Source organism: Dicentrarchus labrax, unplaced genomic scaffold, assembly GCF_905237075.1.
Source record: "Dicentrarchus labrax unplaced genomic scaffold, dlabrax2021, whole genome shotgun sequence".
In the NCBI taxonomy this organism is placed as follows: Eukaryota; Metazoa; Chordata; class Actinopteri; family Moronidae; genus Dicentrarchus; species Dicentrarchus labrax.
The window spans coordinates 10,378,242-10,401,038 of NW_026136703.1; the positions used below are offsets into that span (position 1 = coordinate 10,378,242).

Genomic DNA, 22,797 nt, shown 5'->3' on the forward strand with positions numbered 1-22,797 from the left:
AGACATGCAGTGCGTTTAGAATATTTTAGTGACACAGAAGACAGTAAACACAATAATGGCTTAGTAATGTTAATTAGATGTTATTGTGAAGTATGATTTATCTAAAAAACATTTTTGTTCTGTGTTTAGTAAAGTACACAAAAGAGAAGTAAGTAAGTGCCAAAGCAAGCTGTCAAATTCCTCATTTGACTGCTGTGTACGATAAGTGTAATTAAGGTCTAGAGGATAAACCACATTGCACTCTTTATCACGCCGCATGTGCTAAATGGCTTGATGTGACGTACATGAAGTGCCCCTCCCTAACCTTCTCCCCTCCACACTAAACACAGCTGTCCTGCAACCAGCCTGTAGGGATTCTGCAGAGAGGCGCTAACAGGACAGCAGTTTGGTTGTAGACTATCAAATGGGTGGTAAAGTTTACAATGGACTCACACCTCAGGGCCCAGATGGTGTGTCATGTCCAGAGGAAATGTGAGTTTTGAATTGATCCAAAGCTGTGTGTGCTAGTGCCTGAAGGGCTCTTAGAGGGGGGGCCTGTTGATGGAGGAGTTTCCTAAGTGGATCATCACATGCCTATGCACTGAGGTTAGCTGGCACAGCTGGATCCTTTAATAGCAGAGGGGAGGTTTAAAAGATTAAATTAGCTTTTGAAGAGTTTTGTCGTTTTGATACTTTGAGAATCTTTCCTCTCCGAAACATGTCACCCTTCAATGCTGGTGAAGTGACACTGTCCTTCCTCCCATCCTGTATTTACAAACATGTAAATATTGATTCTTTCATTATGCATTAGCATTTCTGAATATTTCTCTATAGTAGCATGTTTTACTATAACTGTTGTACAAGAATACATTTTTCATGTGTTTCAAGAATCTAAAAAAATCTAACAAAAGCATCTTGATGTTGAACTATGCTAAGCAAAGTTAGTTTCACTTTTAAGCACTAGAATTCCCCCAAAACTTCCCAGCAAAACGTTTCGACCTTGACCGTCTGTGTGGAATGCAGGTTCAGTTTGTGAGTGTGTACTCAGCCTCTGTTGACCACGGCGGTTTATTTGCCAACCTTCAGGCTAATTATTAACACAGCATTAAAAACTCCTTGTGATGACAAAGGCTGGTGTAAATCAAACCATCTTGTACATATGAAGGACAGTTTAAATTTGTGACCTAAATTCTTTCCTCAATCAAGGGATAAGAAATAAATCCAGGCCATTGGTCTCAGTGTCTAATCCCCAGTGTTCTGACTCATGCTGCTTGATAATGGTCTGTGAAGACTCAGGGCCTAATCCCCGGAGGCACCCTTTATGCCTGTGCCTCCTGCCCTCCTGCCCTCCTGAGGGGCAGTCATTCACCGTTACCAGGTAGGGAGGAGTTTTTCCCAAGGGGATCAGTGCAAAGCTACCTCCATGTCTCCCAACAGCAACTGGGGGAGGAGTTGAGTGCCAGAGGTTGTGGAGGGGTGTTGAAGATGGAGGTTCAGAGTGGATCTTGAGGGGCGGAAGGGCTTTATTGAGATGTACTGCAAAACATGATTCTCCCTTTATCCCCCCAGGAAAATGGGGTCACACACGTTGCCCTTGGCTCTGAAAGAGTTAGCAGATTAGCAGTCGCCTCAAGAGCCGGTTTAAAGTTGTTGTTTTTTTTTTCTTCCTTGTGAGTGCACATACTAATCAGCCAATTAGGAACTAAGATTTTCCACCTTGTTACATGCTTTAATGTGGGAGGTGAAAGTTCTCTTTATGGCCAGTGGGAATCTCTACCAAACTGTTACTCTGTGCTAGCACTGTGAAGAAAACCGGTGAAAGAATGTGACGGCAAGAATGTGCTTTGAATATGTTCTTTGTCAAGGAAGATAAGGGTATGTTGTAAGAACAGCTGTAAACTTTACTGAGGAGACTGAAGTTGGTGTAGGTGACTCACAAATTACCAGCAACTGTGCCCAAAGGGGATTGTAATAATATAAAAAAAAACCACACACACCCAAAACAATTTCTTCCCCCATGATCCTCCCAGATGACTCAACGTGATGAATCTGAGCACTGAAATTACCAATATTTTACAGTTCCCTGGTTCTGCAGTTGCAGTTATGATCAACCTATAGTGTCTAAAGGGATATCGCAAGTCGATGATGTGATTCATTGTTTCGATACGTGAGTCAGTGTGAATCAAGCAGGAGCAGCCGTGTGTTACTAACAGAGCAGGCAGGGGCTTGTTCTTTTCAGTGGGATGTTCGGTCCACAGTGCTGTCATTCTTACTCTTTTCTGTTTTTCTGTTTTCTATGCTCAGAAAAATGCTTAACATTGAAGCAAATGACAGACAAAATATTTAGAGGAGCTTCAGTGTTGCCTATGTTATCTGCTGTCAGTTTTCCTGTGGAGTTTTCTGAGGCTAGTAACTTCTGCAGCTTTAGGATAAGTATTTGCATGCTGAACATAGATACAGGCTATGTTGTTCCTGTTTCTTTGCCCCTGATTTGGTTAGAAAACAAAAGGCCACAAGCCAGACAGAATAGCACAGGAGGAACTTTAGCACAAACTCTGGGTTATTTTTGGAGCGTCAGGCAAATTTAGTTTGAATTTGGGTTCTAGTGAGGTCACCTGAAATAGTCATAAAGGTATGTCTTCCTCAAAGACAGCTGTCTGTGTAGCGCTCACTCATCATTCATCATATTAAAAGTCTGGCCACAGGAGTAGAGGGTTTGGAGATTAAGATTTGGCTCATTCAGGACCTTTAAACCCTGTTTTTTCTGGTTTCTTGCTTTGGAGGATGAATCTCATGACTGCTGTCTTTAAGGTAATGTGAAGATTGCCACATTATAACATATTCTAATTACAACAATCAGTGCATTTATATATAGTTTTGCTCTATAGAAATATTTTAAACATATAATCAGTTCAACTCCACAGGGATTATTATTATCTGTTGTTATTGTTGACACGTAACAATTTCCATCGTGCACCATCATTTTTCGACTGCCGTTGTTATTACCCTTGTTTGTGTCTAGTTTGTTTCCTAATACCCTGAGTCAAGTAGGCATTGTGTTATGCAATGCACTTGTATACAAAAAAATGTTTTACTGTCATCCTGTCGTGAGTGCAGAACAGAAGTTGGATAAGCCACGGTAGGTGGACAGGGCAGTTTTAGCTGTTGGTGAAAAGAAAACTAGCTTATCCTTGCTATGTCCTAGAATTTGCATGGAGGCTGGTTTGCATGAACTCATGTGAAAATGCGAGTCACCTCGTCAAAGAGTTTTGCAACCAACAACTAACGTCATAGCTGCATGCTGTGGCTTATCATATTCTCAGAGAAGGTAGTAGTGTTTGACTGGAAAAATAATGATATACCCTGATATATGCCAGATCTTGTCAGTGGAAGTTATGCTAGGAACATTAGTGACTGTTTCTCAGATCCATCCATCATCGCCCAAGCATGTTATGATTGTTTTTTTACGCAATCCAGAGAATATTTTTTAAAGGAATGCTTTGTGTCCCATAGACAGAACAACTTCAGACAAATGTAGATTATCTCTGTCGTACACGTGTCTGTAGCCTTTTAGAAAAGTTAATAACCAGGTGCTTGGGTATTCATTTCAGTGTTTCTATTCACCTCTGGCACCACCTTATTAAGCCCTGCATGTCATTCATATAAGCATGATGTCAGAGGCGGACGAGTTTATGAACTGTCTGCATTGTTACCTGCATGAGAAGCTCAGGCTGAAATGGAAACGAGTGTAGACTTTACATTATTAGTTCTAGACTGATTAGTCATCGAGCCCCCTGAGTGGGGGAATGTCCTGTCTGCTTCCAGCGATGAAACATACTGAAGCATTTATCCTAAATCACCTATCATATCCCCGATACTTGTTTCTTTATCATCCACCCCCCCACTTACCGGTTTTATCATCCAGCAAAGGGTCCCGGACTGGGAAGAATCACTTTACAGCTATTTGGTTACAGGTTGTATTAGCGTACGCCAGCACTGCATTAACATGAGCCACTGTCCAGGGGATTTGGATTCAGGGAAGCAACAAAAGAGAAGGGAAGGTCATGCTTGTAGCATTAACACACCTTTGTCTGTAAATGTTAACCTCGGCTTAACAGCCAGGAAACTGGAATTTAAAGAATTACAATGAGGGGTTTTCTTTTTCTGGAATTCCAACCATTTGTCCTTTTATCAACATTATGTGTTCACACACAAGCAGCTGATATAATCCATTAAGAACCACACAGTCTCTCTACTGACTCACTCTCTTGATGTTGACTTTGTTGAGACTAAATGGACTAAAAACTGCTGTGAGTTTTTGAGGTTAAGAGGCTGTCTGAAATGTAGTCCAAATACTATACTATCTCTCTAGCCTTGATTTGGTTAATGGTTATGTCTGTGAGTTAACAACTGTATTGATGCAGTACTGAAACAAAGGAGAGTGTTTTGTTGAGGTAGTATACTTTGTGAAATTGTGGTGTGTGTGAATGTGAAAATCCATGGCTTGGCTGAAATGGAAATTTTGTTCTGGACCATATACTTAACTGTGCAACCATTGTGTGTAAGTTATGATTGGACAGGTCTGTCCACTGAGCTGTTGAGAGTGGTCAGGGGTTTTTTTTGTAAGTCGATATAAATATGCTCCAAATTACTATTCAAAATGGTTTTAAACTATGTAGATTATGTTGGCTAAATTAGTCTAAAAAGTGTTTAAAGAACAGTTGTCACTTATATTAACAATAATTTAACGCTGACAGGTAAATTGAAAAAACGTGTTCAAAAGTTTATGTGCAGATGTTATATGTAATTGTCGTAGCCAATTTTGTAGAAAACAGATGGTTTGAACTAGTGTGCGCTACTCACTGCCCCTGTTACGGTGGTTTCTTTTTATAGACCTTTCCCTGCAGTTATTGCCAAAACATCATTGGCATTTAGGCTTTAAAGAATGAATTCCTAGAACTATTTTTCCTACCAGTAAAGGTAATGGTAACAAATTTGGTCTTAACACAGCCAGAGAGCTGTGCTTATCTTTGGTCAGTCTCAGTCGCTGAAGGGGAAATTGCTTGAATGTGAGTTTAGTATGTTTGTATGTATATTCATGTTTCTATTGTTAACTGTCAAGGCAATGGCTGTTAGCTATGCAGAAGCATCAACAATTGTATAGCCAACAAATGCAAACAAACCATAATGCAGCTGACACACAGAAATGCACACTATATATACACTACATATATATACTTCTTGTCAATATACTGAACAATAAGCATCCACTATCATGCAGACAGTGTAAAAGCAGAGTGTCTGGTCTTGCTCGGTGCCACAGAGTCTCTTCAGCATCTGCTAACATTTATCACTAATCTCAGAGGGATGTGTAGCCACATTGGCAGAGCCGTGCCCATTGCTGTGCCACCCTGGTGTCAGATGTAAAGTGTCTGGTATCATATTTAGCCTTTTAAAACCATACAGGTTTTCACTTAAAGAAAGCATCATTAGGCTGATTTTTACCTGCTATATTCTTTATATACAGTTACAGAGATGATTGATATTGCAGATGCTGAAGAGACACCAAGCAAGACCAGGACCAGACACTGTCTGCATGATAGTGGTTGTTTATTGTTTAGTATATTGACAAGAAACGCATCATAACGGGTGACAACAATGACATAGATGTTTATACTTCGCTGTCTGTACATGCTTGATGAAGGGGGGGGCGCAGAATGGAAACACTTTGCACTACATCGCACAGGACCTGGCACTCAGCTTATCTTAGTCCTGCATGTTGACCAGATCATTTGCATTCCTCTGCACGGCCTGTTTCAACAAAGTCAGTAGTGGTCCACAAGCGCTGTTTTCCCCAAAAACTTGTGGTGTGTGGTATCGGCCACAGATAATGGCTGCCTGGAGAGTCAGTGTCTGAAGTGGTCAATCAAAGCCGTGGTAGGGCCTGAGCTGGTCCTGAGTCAAGTGCGTGCTTAAGTCTAAGATAAGTCAGATAGTATTCCTACACTACCCCTGTCTACTGTTTCAGTACAGTTTAGTCTTGTTTTGGCAATTAGGACAGGCATAAGGAGATATAGCTTATGATTCTGAGCGATTATATATTAACTGGAAGTGTGGAAACTGTGCAAACATGCTGTTGATTTGTGCTGTTCCTCCTACCTCTTTAAGTTGGAATGGACTGCAATCTGCAGCAGCAGCTTTATTACAGAGGGATGTTGGGTGTGAGGAAGAGAAGGAAGGAGGAAGGGAGTTTCACATGCCAGAGAAGCCAAATCTGAAAACCAAATGTAAAGACAGAGGAAAGGAAGTGGATGCCTCGTTCTAATTCGTATTGGTGTAGTGAGTGTAATAGCTCACCACTACACTCCCTTTACACCATCAACCCTGTGATTTGTCACAGAACGTAAACAGAGTTTTCTCTCGTGGTCAGCTCCTGCTTGCCAGCTCATCCGTTTCTCCCAGTGAGGTTTAATATGGGAACTGTTTTGTTGGAACTGCTCGGTGTGGATTGTGGAGCAAGTTGTGAACGAGGCTCTCATGAGCTCAGTACTGACTCATGGAAAGTTTGAGGATGCCAAAAGGTGTGTGCGTGTGTGTGTGTGTGTTGGTGTGCAAGAGACTGAAAGTGAAAGGCAGTTTGATTCTTCTTGTGAAGCAGATCATCCAGCTGCATGTCCGACTTATTTCAGGGCGTTATAAATCACTAACTTTGGGCACTTCCCATGCTCACATGTGAAATATTTGTCCCGTTAAAGCCGTAAAAGGCATGTTCTCTATAAAAATGTATATGAGAGATAAGTCAAGGGAGTGTGCTTATGAATCAGTTTGGTTGCAGCCTCTTCCAGATTGACAAAATACCTTTTCCTATAAACATCAGGTTTGTGTTATCAGCTGTTGGCTGCTGACCAATGGTGCACATCTAATGACGAACATATTTAGGTTACGAGCTTGTCAACACTGGTGAAAGAGGATGTATTTCAGGCACGTGACAAGCTACATCTGTGGGCTATCAACATCAAATTATGCTCTCCATCCGCACTTGGCAATATCACTTACTTGAGTCATTTCACTTTATGCATTGCTTAATGATGGTTTGTGCCTTGTAGATCCATTTATTAGCCCAAAGTGAAATTACACGACAAAGCTTCCTTTCTTTAGCTGGGCAAAACAGTTTTGACCCTTTTCCCCTGAAAATATTTAAGGAAATGGAGCTCTCTGCACAGTGGCCACTCAGTGCTCCATTCTCATACCGCCATGACTTCATATATTTAGGAAACGTTTGTGAGGAAAATTCCCCATTTGGCCAGGAAGGATGTGAAACTGGATATGGATTTCATTTCTCTTAAATTCAAATGTAGCTCAATGAAGATATATAAACAAAACTCCTGGTCCCCTTCCCTGTTTTTTTCTTCCCATCAGTTTCCCCCCCTCTCTCTGTTTTTCCAAGGTTCAACCTTCAGCAGTCAGGAGAACAAGAGGAAATGGCTGGGTTTTCCACAGAATACGCAGTGTTTTAATTCAGGCCTTGTCAGTAATGATTTGAGCGAGGCCTTTTACTGTAAACCACTCCCATGTCTCAGTCTGGGCATAGAAACACAGAGCTTTGAGCTGTCTTTTATTGATTTCTGGATAGAAGTCTGTTCAATGTAGCTAGAATTACATTTGTCTGAGGTTGTTGTTTTAATGCTGTCAAAGCCTTGCTGTTATGTACTTTTAAGGCTTGAAAGGTGGCTGTAATGAGCTAATACTGGCTTTAAATAGACTGTTTACTGTTTAACTCTCAAATCCTGACACTTACCTTCCGTCTGTGTTCCTCTTACCTGTCTCAGAATCTCCTCAGTTGTCCTCGCCCCTCTCCACCAGCGAACATGACCAGGCTAACGTTGACTTGAGCCCAGACTGTTACAGCCGGCTATGTGTGGAGCCACTGGATGGAGAGGGTGACCGTCCAGTGAGCCTGGTGTCCACCCTGTCCTCTGGTTCATCCCGTGATAGTCGCAGCCTTTTTGGGAGCACCGTAGCCCTTCCTTCCTCCACCACCCCACCCATACAGAGCGAGGAGGACATAGACTTGGAGCTGAGCCCAGCCGAAGGCACCGGTGAGCAGGCAGGGGACCGGAGTCCCACCCTTATAGGCTCCAGGGGCCGCTGGCGGGAGCGGCTGGAGCCCAGGGTGATCAGCAACCAGTGGAACAACAACAACGCAACCTCCAACAGGAAGTCAAGCAGTGAAATACCTCACATCCTCGCCTCGCCTGTCATCACGGACGCCATGGCGCCCAACCCAAAGCTGACCTATGTGGACCGCGTTGTCATGGAGATCATTGAGACAGAGCGCATGTACGTCAAGGACCTGCGCAGCATCGTGGAGGTGAGTGGATGTCAGGGTTTTGCTGACTGTGCTCAAATTGAACTTTCCGTTAGAGTTGGTGTTTTTCACTTTGAGCCAAGCATTCACTGCGAGCCAACCATCTGATATTATAGAGAGTAAATCATCAGTATTCTGTGCATTTAAAGCACATGTTTGACTTGGATTAATATGCAGCTATGACTTCATGTCTGTATAACTATTTGGAGGTGATTTACTGAATTTGGCCCGCAAGGAGCCAAAATAGGGAAATTGGACTCAACGGCTGTTGAGAGCAAATAATGTCTTCTGTGTTCCAAGCAGCTGTTTGTGGCCACAAATGAGTCTGGTACTTGTAAAACATCCAGTAGATTTTTCTTTTTCTTTTCATTACCATGATCCTTTCTGACTTCTTGATTTCTAAACAAATCAGTCAGTTGACAAAAATGTAGACCTGACATCTGGCAATTGTGTGCTTTTGTTTATAGATTCAGTTCTTAGAGATGAAGGCTGTGGAGCCATTTATGATCTGTTCCTAGTGTTGTATATAAACCATTCTGTATATTTACAGTGCAGTGAAAGTTTACAGCTTGAAGCCTAAGATTATGGACTCCACTCAAATCTGGAGTTCAAACACACAGTCAAAACTGGGACACAGTGCAGGTCTATCACAGCCAAAATCTTGGGCTTTGTGATCTTTGTCGGTGATAGTAGAAACCTCATCTCAGAGATGTGAAGAATGGAAAATGGGCCAGGGATGATTTAACCACTCAACAGACTACTTACAGCTTATCACATCTTCTACCTTTTGTAGTCTGGAAACAACTTCCAGACTAAGAAACCTCTGTGGCCTCCCAGTCTTTCCTGGGTCTAGCATAGAAACAGGAGCACTCTGCTGTCAAGCAATCTCCACTGAACTGATGGTAATGTCTTTAACACGTGAGGCATTTCTGAGACCGGCTGGCAGTAAACCAGCTAGCACCTCTCCTCACCTTGTCTCCGACTGTGCTGGCGTCTGGCAGTTGCTGTGGGAGGGAGTGCTTCCCTCGTCGCAGCTTGAGTAATGACTTGCTCCTGACAAACACTTCCAGGACTTCTAACTATTTCAGTTGACGGGAGCAGCGGCCCAGCCTGGTCTGGCCCCAGACACACAGACCCTGCAGCCTAGCCTGAGCTCTCAGGCCCTCCTGGCCAACACAAACACCTCCATCGTCGCACCAACTGGAGGAATAACACAGATGAAAGGAGACGGATTAGTTTTTCGCAAGGGTACAGTACAGTGTGGGAATACAGTCTAGTACAGCTGTATCCTTTATCTTTTTATGATTACAGTATGGCTTCGATCAAACTGATGCCACGCAGCTCATTTAATTTCACACCAAGCCTTATATCTGACAGAGATGTGTGATACTCTTCCTTCATTTCCGCATTGTTTCCTCAGCAAACTAATCCAAAGCTTCCACTTGATATTGACACAGAATTCATGAGCAGCTGTTGAAGCTATGTTCACTCTGTCTTTAGATCTGGTTTATCACTGACCTCTCAACTGTCTATCCATGAAAGAAAGGTTTGAGAACAGCTGTTTGACTCAGCTGGTCTCACATGTCCAAATACATCCCCAACACCTGGCGTGAACACTCCCTGAATAATCATACTCAGCATTGTTGAAGTAAGAATGTGGTCAGTGCTTATGGGAATCCTACAAACCTGGTCAAACATATTACTCAGTATTATTCTTATTAGAATTTTTGATTTTATCCATAACATTTTCAAAGGACAAACAGCCCTGCTTATTCTTAAAAAAACACGTTGTAGCACTATAAACTAAGACTATGCATGAAATCTCTCATACTATGCTAAAGGTCACGTGTTTATAGTGTTAACAGTAGTGGTGAGTTTTTCTATTGGAGGCTATGAGACGCCCTGCTGACTGCAAGTCAGCATTGCTCTCATTGCGCTGGAATTCTGCATCCATGACCGGCTGCAGTTCATTCAGTAGTGCGATGTGATGACTCTACTCTTAATCTGGGCTGCCTGGCAGGCCTGCAAAGTGTGTGTGTGTGTGTGTGTGTGTATTTGCACCACATTGTCTGGGAGGCTGGGTGTGTGTACAAGCTGTTTACTGGTATGCTCTTTATTTAGTTTCTGCGTGTGTGCGTGTTTGTCCCTCGTCAACTTACTCCTCCACTTGTTTGGAGCTGTTTGTATGCCACATGAGTGTGGAAGGAGGTTTATCATCCAGATGTTGGCATATATGGCTACTGTGTTTTTTAGATATTTTTATCCACTTCTGAATACTCCTGAGGTCCAGAGGGAATGGGGTCTTTTGGAGGGGAACAGGCTGTGCTGATGTTTACTGTTTGAGTACAACAGAACCTCTTCCAGACAGTCACACTGGCTTCTAGTCAATGGAACAAATCCTTAAAAGGACCCTTTAAAGTTCACATCAACTGTATGTGAGTTCCTGTAAGGATCCTGTTATTTAAACTAGAACAGCCTTGAAATCACAATGCCACACTTCTCTATTTATGTACAAATGTCATATGACAACAGAAAACACATCATAAAGGATATAAAAAAAGTGTGTTTCTTTATATGTATGCTCCCTCTGCTGGTAAGACTTTGGAAGTGCCTGTAAGACTCTAAATATTGATATGACCTTTTGTATATAACTCCATCTTCTATGTATAACTCCATCTGTGCTGTCTTTCCAGGACTACTTGGCTCACATTATCGATATGAGTAACCTTCCCATACGGCCAGAGCAGGTGTGTGCCCTGTTTGGAAACATAGAGGACATCTATGAGTTCAACAGGTAGGTGACACCCACTAATACAAACACACTGAGAAGCAATTTTTCTATTCTAGATATTTAAAATAATGCCACAACTATAATCTCCATCCCTTCTTATGAATGTTCTGTACTTCAGTAAATATTACTGAAAATGGAGTCAAAACTAAAGGATAAACATCAGCCAAGAGTCTGTAATCAGTCATAGGGCTAATTGCTGCATTTGTGTATCCATGATTTAATGTAGGAATGTTTTCATATACTTTCATATGTACAGTATGTAATGTGATATTCCATAGTAAGATAATGGAAGAATGAGGAATGCTAAGAATGCACAACACGCGACTACTTTAATTTCACTAGCTGCAGATTTTTCTTTAACTGAAACAAAACAGATGCAATGAGAAACAAAGGAGCGACACTTTCTACAGTAATCATGCTTTTTCAAATATCTGAAAGCCGGTGAGATAGTGGAGCAGCTAGCTTTACATTTAATCATGTCAACCAGTGCTCACTGCTGACCACACTGCTTGCCAAAACACACATTAACACATTAACATTCCTCTTTCCTCTCACAGCAAGGAGCCTCCCTGCTAATGTCAAGGCTATCGTACAGCTCTGAACCACAAATGGGGATGATTTGATTCTGATTACATTCTAATGAAATTCTAACCAGCATTACAAGAGAGGTTTTGACAGATTCTGGATCCAGAGGGCCACATGTTGCCCTTTTCTGTGAGATTAGGCTTTTCTCCTTGTCAAATTGCACTGGGAGGCCATGTTTTCTTTAAGTTAGCAATGAAAATAGTGATACTATCTTTTATAGCAGTATTGTTAAGGTTGAGAAATGCTTGTGTCAGCCTGTGAACAGGTGCCACATGTTATTATGGAATGTATTGCAACAGACTTGCTGTGGGGAGGCAGCCCAGAGGGAAAAAAATAGATTTTTGTTGCAAGAGAGATTAGCCTTCTTTACAGTGTATCTTTAGGGGCATTCAAAAACTAAATGGTTATTTACCCTACAAGGATCACTGAAAAGGACAGACCATTTACTATACATACTATACACTACAGTACAGTAAATATGTTGACAGCAGTTACTTGTAATTCAAACCCTTGGTTGGTTGGCATAGTTGTCTGCAAATGTGTCATGGCCTAGGAGCCGGGTTATGACGCCATCTCAAGAGTTCTCAGTAATCTGTGTCACATTTGACTTGAACATGAATTGATTCATTGATAAACGTCCTTTCTTTTATCCAGGAATTTGTATTTCTTTGTAACAACCCTCTTAAACGTTAAATATTGTTGAAAAGCTAATCATGCTGTATGAACAAATATTGACACTGTGTCCGAAACAAATCTCAAGATTTTGTCATCGTTCCCTCGAACATGTTGACACATTCAGTCTTTGATGTAAGTTATGGAATGATGTGTGATGAAATTGGAAAAATACAACTGTACCAAAAAACCTAAAACATACCCAGTGACCCTTCCTTCATCTATCCTATTTCAGTTACGCACATTTTATTGAGGTGATGTCACACCATGTAAACAATTAAAATACCGTGCAACTCTCAGGGTTCCCAAGCTCTAAATAAAGCTTGTTTTTGATGGGACTGTGGGCATGGAGAATTCCAAGGCAAATGCATGTTATTTCATGCTCAGTCTGAACATGCAACAAGGTTCATGTTTAAAGGTGTATGCTGCCCTCTAGTGGCGATATTGGATATAGAGTCAAATCTTAGTCCTGGCAGAAAGACAGAAAAAGTATTGATATTGATTTATTGTACTTTGCCACTCACCATTATTCCATCCATTGTTTCTTTCTCCCTTTGCGGTCAAGTTCTGTTTCTGTATTGCTCCATAGACAAAGAAATTAGGTTAGTCCATTAACACTCAATTTCCTCTCTGTTGTTGTCCTCTGCATTTCAGTGAACTGCTGCAGTCCTTGGACACGTGTAAGAACGACCCTGTGGCCATCGCTCAATGCTTTGTAGATAAGGTAAGAGGGACCATCTTCCTCATACTGACTCACAGTGATATCAGTTCCTCTAGAAATTACATACTAGTGATAACTTTGTCTGACTTGTGTTTCCGCAGAGTGAATACTTTGAAATATACACTCAGTATTGCACCAACTATCCCAAGTAAGTAGCTACAATATATTCATTTTAATTAGACTTTTGCTGGCGAGACCATATGTATCTTGCAGAGTTAAATGTGATATGATTAATATAATTGTCTGCTGTTCTCCAGCTCAGTGGCAGCACTGACTGATTGCATGAGGAGTAAAACTTTGGCCAAGTTCTTCAGAGATCGACAGGCTGCCCTAAAGCGCTCCCTCCCTTTGGGCTCCTATCTGTTAAAGCCGGTCCAGAGGATCCTAAAATACCACCTTCTGCTTCAGGTACAGAAAGTCTTTAGTGGTTTGTTTGAACAGTGTTCTTCAAAATGCAGCCTGCATGCTTTTGTAGACTCATGGTTCTGTTATTTATCACTACGGAGTGATTTTCTCTTTTGTGGTTCTTTGACTTGATGAATCATTAAAGGCCTAGAGACTACAAGCCCTTTAGTATTCTACAAGGTAAAAGCAACAGCAACAGAAAAATCACAAAAAAATGACTTGGACACACAGCTTTCTTTGTTTGTGAATGATTTAACTGTAGGTGTGACCTTGTCAGAAATAGTCCCAAATCTCTTTTAAAGGAAATCGCAAGGCACTTTGACCCAGATGAGGAGGGCTATGAGGTTATTCAGGAGGCCATAGACACCATGACCGGAGTGGCCTGGTACATCAACGATATGAAGAGGAAACACGAACACGCTGTCAGAGTGCAGGTGAGATGGGACCACCACACATGCATGCCAACATCCTTTTTAGAAAGGTGTATTTATGTCTTACATACACTACAGTACATACTCAGCTTTATTCCACATATTTGCTTTTCTTAACAAGCCATGTGTTCTATCTCTTGCATTAATATGTACTTTAAAGCTCCAAATGTCCAGGTATTTCCAAGCAGATATTGTCTGAGGTAAATCCATGAACCTTCAAAGTTTGGTCATTGACCTATCCCCCCTTTCTGAAGTCTAGTTGAGTGTTAAAGTGAGGGCTAAAGCTTTTTAATGATTTCCCTTGGTTTGAGTCATTGACCGAGTGGCCGGTTTACCTTCTTAGTTTTCTTTGTACAAGTGTTTTATAAGAATTACAAACGAAAGCTGACAGTTGGCTGACATTTATTTTCTTTCATGCTGAAGAAACAAGACTGAGTGCGTGTGGGGGGTATTTGTTCTTTCATGTGCATCTGCAGGAGATACAGTCTCTTTTGATCAACTGGAAGGGTCCTGACCTGACCACCTATGGAGAGCTGGTGCTGGAGGGCAACTTTCATGTCCTGAGGGCGAAGAACACCCGTACGCTCTTTCTCTTTGAAAGGATGCTCCTCATTACCAAGAGAAGAGGGGAACACTATGTCTACAAGATCCACATCTCAGTATGGGTTTTGACATTTTTTTTATTGATTAGTGATTTAATAATTTTAAAAAAAGTGGATAAGGATGGCCGTGCAGCAGAAAGCTATATTAAATTACACGTATTTTATTAAGAAGGTAGCAAATCGACAGATGTAACCAACTCAATTGGGGGAAACTACATCACTACATTCATTGTGATTGCAGTGCTCCACCCTGATGCTACTTGACAGCGCCAAGGATCCCCTGCTCTTCAGTGTCATCCATTTCAAGCATCCCAAGCAACCCCACACAGTGCAGGTGAAAGTGAACACCAGTGTCAACCTTTTCAACACATAATATTGCATTTCAAACAGTTGTTCATGAGTATCACAAAACACCCAGTGTGGCCTGATTAAAATGTTTTAACGAGGCTTATCTTTGTACTCTTAATTACATTTATTATAATGATTTAGATAAGCAAAGAAAATACAGGAATTAGATTTTTCTAGAGCCAGTGGTTTGCCCTTTTATTATGTCTCTGTCCTGTAAGCATGGACGTATCTGCTGCATCTTTATTAAATGTCACCGACTCTTTCTAAATAACATGCTTGTTGTTACAGGCCAAGTCAGTAGAGGAGAAGCGTCTCTGGGCCCATCACATTAAGAGGCTCATTCTTGAGAACCACAACACCATTGTCCCACAGAAGGTAAACAACACCGTCCTTCAGTCCTTTCTTCTCAGATACCGGAGAATTGTGTTTAAACGCGCTGTCTTTTTCTTTCAAGGCAAAAGGAGCCATCCTGGACAATTCAAACTGTAAGTGTAACGTCTGTTATGCTAGGACCAATTCAGCTGTTTCCGTAGCAACCAAAGATGCTGCTCACAAAAGAGGATGGTGGTTAATTTTCAGTGGAAAATGTGGAATGCTGTTTAATTTACCAGGAAGGCCATAACCATCTATCAATGTAGAGAAAATTGTTTTTGTAACTGTGGTTCTGAGTGTAATGATGGATCCTTCTGCTGCTCAGATCCAGGGAAGTACTACTATAGTCCTGAGAGGGTGAAGAAAACAGAGTACTACCAAGCTGACGACTTCCATGTTGGAGGGCGAAATGGGAGAAGGAGATCAGGTTAAAGACCCCTATTCCATCTATCTATTTGTGTCTTTTTTTTATGCATTATTGCTGATGAGTGTTGTTTACACCATTTGTGTATTATATCGTTTCAATTCTGTCTTTTTAGAGCCTGCAAAACAAATCATAAGGAGCACAAAAGGTTGGTACACTGTGAGGTTGCCGTTTATGTCACTGTATGTTCACTAAGGTTTTGGCAGCCAAAAGAGAAGATTTATTAACAGAGGGTCAGTTTGATCCACGTCCTGGTTGCTATTTAGTGGCCGAGCAGCCTACCAAGGTTATTTTATGTCTTTCTAATAAAAGCTGTCCATATCTCCATGACACTTCTGCTTTGTTCTCCCTCAAAGACACCTGGAAAACAGATCAAAAGACACTTACTCCTACTCCACTGGCCTGACCCATAATGAAGTTAATTATATGCCACATTGGTCGAGGGCTTTGTCACACACAAGCTCTTTTCAATAGTCAAATTCAGCCTTGCCTTCAGATCTTCTTGCTCTCATTTATTCTAATTTGCCATTATGAAAGAGAAAACCTCTGTATTCTTGTCCCCAGTTTTTCTCTGCTCCCAGTCCAGATCAATTTTTCGACCAGTGTAATGAAGAAGCAATTTTCATGTCAACCTTCCCATCTCGGTGAGGGAGTAGGTCATCACATCCTGGCTAATTGCATCATGTCCAGTTTGAGCCTCTGAGAGGAAGATGTTTCTAATTGGTATTTATCTAATCACAAGGCCTCCCTTAAGTCTGGGTTAGACTAACTACTGCCTCACTCGTCTGATTTTGGAGGCAGAGATTATGTCCTGACCATAATTGTACAAGATGCATGTGGTATTCAGATTATTTTGTCATGTAATATTTGACTTGAGCAGGCTTTTTTTCCATACTTATTGACAACCTTATTTGTTTATTTCTCCTCCTCCCTCTCTTTGTCTTTGTTCTACATGCAGCTGTTTTGAAGGTAAGCATCTGATCTCCGAATGTCTGTCTGTCTATCTTATTACACCCTCATAAGCCTTTTTTTATTCTGTTATTTCAAAGCTTTTTTTAGGTCATTATGCATTGGTGAGATATGGTTTAGCCAGTTTTGACTGAGCAGTTTAAATTCTAATTGCAAAAGAACTCAAACCAAATATGAGAAAGTGCAAACCTAATCTTCACAGAATATACTTGGATTACAAAAAATCATATCTCACCCAAAGCAGAAAGCAGCTTAATGACGACTCCATCCCATTTACAACCTTGCAATCACGTCATGGCTCTAGCACTGGCCTTGCAATAACAAACCACATATCTATGACCTTACGCTACAGCATGCAGACAGTGAGGGTGCACTGCTGGGGGAGAGGTGCTCCCTTCAGCCAGCCACTAGTGCCAGTACGCTGACCTCCAGTCTAGACGAGCCCCAGGCTGAGAGGCCATGTGTGGAGGATCTTATTCCCAGAAGGGACTCTCTGGAGCAGCTAAGTCCTACTGACAGTGACCCAAAACTGGGATCGTCACCCAGTGAGGGGGGGCTGGAGCTGCAGGAGACAAAGGAGGAGGAGGAGGATGAGGAGGAGAGGTACAAGGAAGATATACTGATGGGAGACGACCAGGTAGCCGACTTTGCCAGCTCAGTGCTGGAAGCCATCTCCTGCTGGCACTATAAAGCCAGGGCTTTGCTTTCTACTCACTTCACAACGGTGAGGGTTTCTGCCACCCACGGGTTTCCCATTTCCTGCTCCATTCCGCTGGCTTACCAGTACTTTCTGCCACTCTTTCTCCCACGCTGGCTCTCGTCCCTCTGCCTCTTTTTATCCTTTCATAAACCGAACCAACTAACACCTGCTACCATTTGCTCTGTGCACATTGAATGCCCCAGGTTGAATTCATGATATTAAAGTGCATGGACTGAAGTTCTCCCAATCTGCTAACAGTGGACTCTAAAACATAGTCAAACTTGGTGCATGTCTTTGCTTGCATTGTTTTTGTTTTGGAGTTGAAGGTCATCCCACTGTGCATGCATGTTCTCCTTTGATTGTATGTTTTCCCCATCTGTGTAGTTACAGTGTGCTGTGTTTCATAATTGTGTTCATGGGATATGTTTGATGCTGAAGCTTATGCTGTTGAAACCATGCTTGCATTTGTATTAGAGCCAGTGGCTTAATGTTCCCTGTTAAATGTTGTTTGACTTCAAAGGTTAATGTAGCCATCTAATTAAATTATCATTATAATAGCAAGAGCTTGGCTCTTTGGTAATCATATTTCCTAATCATATTTCCTCTCTGAATTTTCATAATTAGAAACTCTTTGTTAGGGTTAATTGTTATACTAGCATTGTTTCTGAATTAATACTTGTCATTTAAATTGAAAGACTTTTATTATGACCATTGTAGTGGATTTTCCGAGGCTGACCTGAAAACACATTAAGTGTCTAGGACGTGTTGCCTGCTGTGACAGATTATTTTGCTTCATGCTGCCTCACAGTGTGATCTCTAGGATGATTGAAGATACAAATTCTCAGTTTAATGTTGTTTTTTTGCTCTTTCAGGATGACCAGAACAGAGATCCGACTGAACTGAAAACGACGCAGAGCGAGGAGGTAGAAACTCACAAGTGGAAGGAAAAACATGTAGATGTGGCTGTGAAAGAAACTCTCGCCACACAGGTAATTACTAAAGCATTGAATACATGTATACTCACAGCCATTCATTTCCACACATCTCTGAATTGTGTGACGTTCATTCACTGTGTCAGAGAGTGGCCATCTATCCTCATCTGCCCTTTGTGTCACACGGTTGGTTGTTAAGCCTATTTTCTAACACATTTTCTGGGTATTTGCTGTTGTTATATAATCTAAATGAGAACAAGCTGATTCAGTACTACATTAGACTTTCAACTAAGTTTTCTATCTAATAGGTGCCCTTTGCCACAAGCACCTCATTTCTCGAAGGCCAATTTGAATCACTCCTGGAGCTATATTAGTGCCCGGAAATTAAAATGCCTGGCACACACACACACACACACACACACACCCTGCTGTTCTGTGGTCGGCACTCCCACTGAGAAAGGCAGCATTGTATTTCAAAGCCAGGTGCAGTTCTTACCTGTTTCACTTTGTGAAACGGCTCGTCGTCTGAGCGGAGTGGAGGTTGTTATTCTCGCCAACCTTATCTCCACCACGCAGCTTCAAGCTGCACTTTTTTGCAATTGCAGGCACTCCAAAAGAGCGGGCACCACCTGGAAACAGATTTAGATTTATGGCTGACTAGGGAGACATCAGCACTATGAACACTGTACGAGCCACAGACATGGCAGCGATCATCGTTTAATTCGCTATGGGTAACGAAAATGGCCCAATAAGGAGACGTTAGCATCCAAGCTGCAAATGTGATCACAACGTCTACTTTACCACACTTTGATATTTCACATAGAAATAGGTCAGTGTAATAAAACTCAAGCAAAGATAAAAGACATGCATCATAAATCATGGATGCTTTAGATTAAACCGTCTAGTTGATTTTGAAAAGGTCCATTAAGTGAATGGGAAATGGAGAGTGCTTGCCATCATAATGTCTCTTTTGCTCATTACATGCCACTTTGCAAACACTGCTCTCATGTTTCAGGTCAGCGTGGAGGAGCTGTGCCCTCTAGACTGTGTCCCTCAAGAAAAGAAGAAGAGCGATCAGCTGGAGGTGTATTACCCCCAATACCCCGAGTCTCCCATCTCTCCTTTGCAACAAGAAACCAACACACCAGAACCTCAGGATACCTCAAGAGAAACTGGAGAGGAAGAAGGCGGCGAGAGTGATTCCTCTGGTCTCCAAGTGGAGGAGACGAGTGTACTGACAAACGGGGAGCTCTCGGAGGAGGAAGAGGAGGTGCTTTCAGACAATAAAAGTATCCTACCTTCCTCTGTATTGGACCAGGCAAGCTTGATAGCTGAGCGTTTCATCAGCAGCCTGTCCAGACGGAGCAGTCTGGTTTCAGAGGACTTGGGTTCCCTCGCCTGCCCCTCACCCTCAATAGATAATGACGCCTTCAAAAGCCCCTCGGCTAGCACAGACTTAGAGAAACAGAGCCAAATTTTGGCCACCTCTTCCCCAGAGCCACAGGTGAACTCAGCTGATCTGTCAACACCTGCTCATGAACCTGCACTGAGCACCCTCATTGAAGGGGAACGCAGGTCTACTCTCTCTAAACAAGATCGGCTCCTCATCCACAAGATCAGAAGATACTACGAACACGCTGAGGACCAGGATGCTAACTTTAGCATCAAGCGCAGGGAAAGCCTCTCCTATATCCCAGCGGGTCTGGTCCGGCACCTGAGCCGGCAGCTCAACAGTGGTCCTCAGGAGCAGGCCGTCCCAGTCCACAGGAAAGGCCTCTCTCAGAACCGCCCCACTTCCTGGTCTGTGTTTGACCTTCCTGGCTTAGAGAAGAGTCAAAACACCAACACTCATCAAAAAATTGAACTGCAGAGGCCAGTCGAAGCCAAGGTTAAATCTCCGAGTCTGGCAGATGTTTCTACCACAGAAGAAGAGTTCAGACCCTCATCAGACATGCTCAGTGTTTGGCAAGACATGGAAATGGAGAAGGGGAACCAGGAAGTCCAGCAGACTGCAGAGGAGAAACTAAATGACTCAAGATTAGAAGCAGCACAGGATATCAGCTCACACACTTCAGATGATGAAAAAAGGAAGCAACCGCCTCCGATTGTAGAAGAGTCTGAGACGAGCACTGTCTCCGATGACTCCTCTATCTCATCACCCACCGCAACCTTTCCAGCAGTGGAGGGGGGATCCTGTCAGGACTCTAAGACATGCAGGTCTCCCTCGCCTCAAGAGAAAAGCCATGTCAACCACGGCCAACTACCCAAGATCATTAACTTCCGAACAAGTATGGACGAGGACCAGATCCTACAAGACATGGGAAAGATGAAAAACAAGGTGTTCCAGCTGGCACGTCAGTACAGTCAGCGCATCAAAAATAACAGACCAATAGTCTGGCAGAGGAACCGAGAAACAGCAAATCAGGGCTTCAAGAATATGCCTGCTGTCCAGGAGGAGAAGATGCAATTAAGGAAAAAGGGTAAATAGGATGCAAATGATGCCATGTTGCTTTCTTTTGCAGTAGCCTACCTGTTAAGCTCATTTATGGAGAAAACTGAAAAGCATTTTTTGTATGTTTTGTCTGTTTTCTGTGTATGTATGCAGGTAAACCCAACCTAAGATTGCCATCGAACGCTTGCGATCAGACGCTCATCCAAGAAGAGCATTCTTCAAGCTCAGTCCAGAGCCCCAGCTCTGGAGCCACGTCCCAGAGCCCACTAACCTGCCCACAAAGCCCTCACTCCACAGACACCTCCCACTGGCCTGACGTACAGGAGCTGCGCACCAAATACACAAAGACCTCCCACTTCTCAAAAGTAACCCGCAGCTGCACTGTGCCAAACGGGATGCTGGAGCGCTGTACAAACAGGTGTAATGGCTGCTCACACAAGTACAGTAGCTCCTCTGACCTTCACAAACCTCTGGCAGACTGTCCTAGGACAACAGTAGACAAGGAAAGGGGTCCTGTGGTGGAGGACTGGTCCCAGCACAACCCCCTGCTGTGCAGATGGAGCTCCTTGGACCACATGCTTGGGTCTCTTCCCCTCCATGAAGTGCAGAACCTTCAGGAGCCTGTAAGGACCTGCTACACAGCCAGTCAGGCGTCTCTGATAACAAGAGAAACTGGCAAACTAAGAGACGAGGACAAAGCTCTCCAGGAGGAATCAGACTGTGCCGCAACGTCTGCTGCCCTGAAGATGACAGAAAGTAATCTAGTGAAAAGCTTACGTGAGAAGTTCCAGAGTTTAAGCACAAGCTCTTAAATTATGTACATTTTTAATATGACAGACTATCAAATGGAAACTTTAACTGCCTGTTACCTGATGCTACCTTCCTGATTTCCCCCCAAAAAATCTGCACATTGTTTTCAGTATAGGGGTCACCGTGGTGATGTTGAAACCAGTGAAACAAAAAAGGGATATTATTGGTCACTGGCGAGGGTGAGGGTGGGGTGAGGGTGTATTGCAATATTTGTACATAGGGTATTTGTCTGCACTGTACAATACACGTTTATGTAAAAATACATATATAGTCTCCCGTATGAAACTGAAGATTAGGTTCTACTTTATTATTATATGCATCCTTTTGGTTCCCTTCCACTGTTGGTGATTCTTGCCATAATCACTTTATTATCATTTAACCATGTAAACTGTAAGCTGGAGTTTCAGGGGAAAGCAAAAAAGGAGCTAAAGTCTCGAGAGAGAAGTCTCTGAGCGTACACCAAAGAGTTTCCTTTTAACATTTGTTGACTTTTAATGCATGTGGGCACAGCAGTAATTTGCTTCCACGTCTACTGTAGCTGCTTTTAAAACTGTTTTCACACACTGTATCACTGGAGCTTTATTTTTTCTCAACAAGTTGTCTATTTTCTTTAATATTATTTATGAAACTGTACATTTGGGAGAGATTGGCCTCATGTAAATACTGGCAAGCAGCAACCTTTTTTTCATTTCCATTCCAGAAAATATATTGTTTCATACTTGAAATTTCCCATATTTTCAATAAAAACAGAAATGGTAATTGTCCACATCGGGTCCCTCTTCACCCTGTCGTGCATCTCAAGTACACTACTTTTAGATTAGATCATTTAGAAAAGGTTTTTCTGCTTATCTTTTGTATGTGCACTTAGAGTGGTCGGTCTGTGGTGGAGTGAGGGCTGTCCGCCCGGAACCAGGACCCATCTTGTCCTCCTGGCTTGGCTCGTCAAATGTTTTGGTTTCATTTTTCCGTCTCAATGCACCTCAAACGATGTCTATCTGACTCTAGTGAGAGACCACAAACTCTCACTGAAGGTACCCAGAATTGACGGTTTCACTCCACGTGCAAGATTTATTTGCATCAACACAGGATACAAGCAAACCGAGTTGTCTCGAGAATCAACTGACTAGAACAAAGAAAATTACTCTATTATATGCCTCTTTCCCAAGGATATCTATTGGTGACGTCTAATGTCTGATAAGCAGTAGTCATAACACATCTGATGCCCTACTCTACAGG

General features: G+C 42.4%; 1 protein-coding gene across 3 annotated transcripts in view; it reads left to right on the forward strand.

The window, feature by feature from the left end:
* LOC127355415 (pleckstrin homology domain-containing family G member 3) overlaps positions 1–22,325 on the forward strand; it is a 30,654-nt gene extending 8,329 nt beyond the window's left edge. For 2 of the 3 annotated variants that reach the window (XM_051386282.1, XM_051386262.1), the window contains exons 3-19: positions 7,809–8,350; positions 11,041–11,141; positions 13,050–13,119; positions 13,218–13,264; positions 13,374–13,524; positions 13,824–13,955; positions 14,429–14,611; positions 14,796–14,888; positions 15,191–15,277; positions 15,357–15,387; positions 15,600–15,701; positions 15,814–15,846; positions 16,657–16,667; positions 17,020–17,391; positions 18,240–18,356; positions 19,315–20,779; positions 20,905–22,325. In XM_051386282.1, the coding sequence (XP_051242242.1) occupies positions 7,809–8,350; positions 11,041–11,141; positions 13,050–13,119; positions 13,218–13,264; positions 13,374–13,524; positions 13,824–13,955; positions 14,429–14,611; positions 14,796–14,888; positions 15,191–15,277; positions 15,357–15,387; positions 15,600–15,701; positions 15,814–15,846; positions 16,657–16,667; positions 17,020–17,391; positions 18,240–18,356; positions 19,315–20,779; positions 20,905–21,563 (4,196 nt within the window). In that variant the 3' untranslated portion in view covers positions 21,564–22,325. The remainder of the gene's footprint in view (positions 1–7,808; positions 8,351–11,040; positions 11,142–13,049; positions 13,120–13,217; positions 13,265–13,373; positions 13,525–13,823; positions 13,956–14,428; positions 14,612–14,795; positions 14,889–15,190; positions 15,278–15,356; positions 15,388–15,599; positions 15,702–15,813; positions 15,847–16,656; positions 16,668–17,019; positions 17,392–18,239; positions 18,357–19,314; positions 20,780–20,904) is intronic. The other variant, XM_051386273.1, reaches the window with a different exon arrangement.
* Positions 22,326–22,797: the final 472 nt, after the last annotated feature.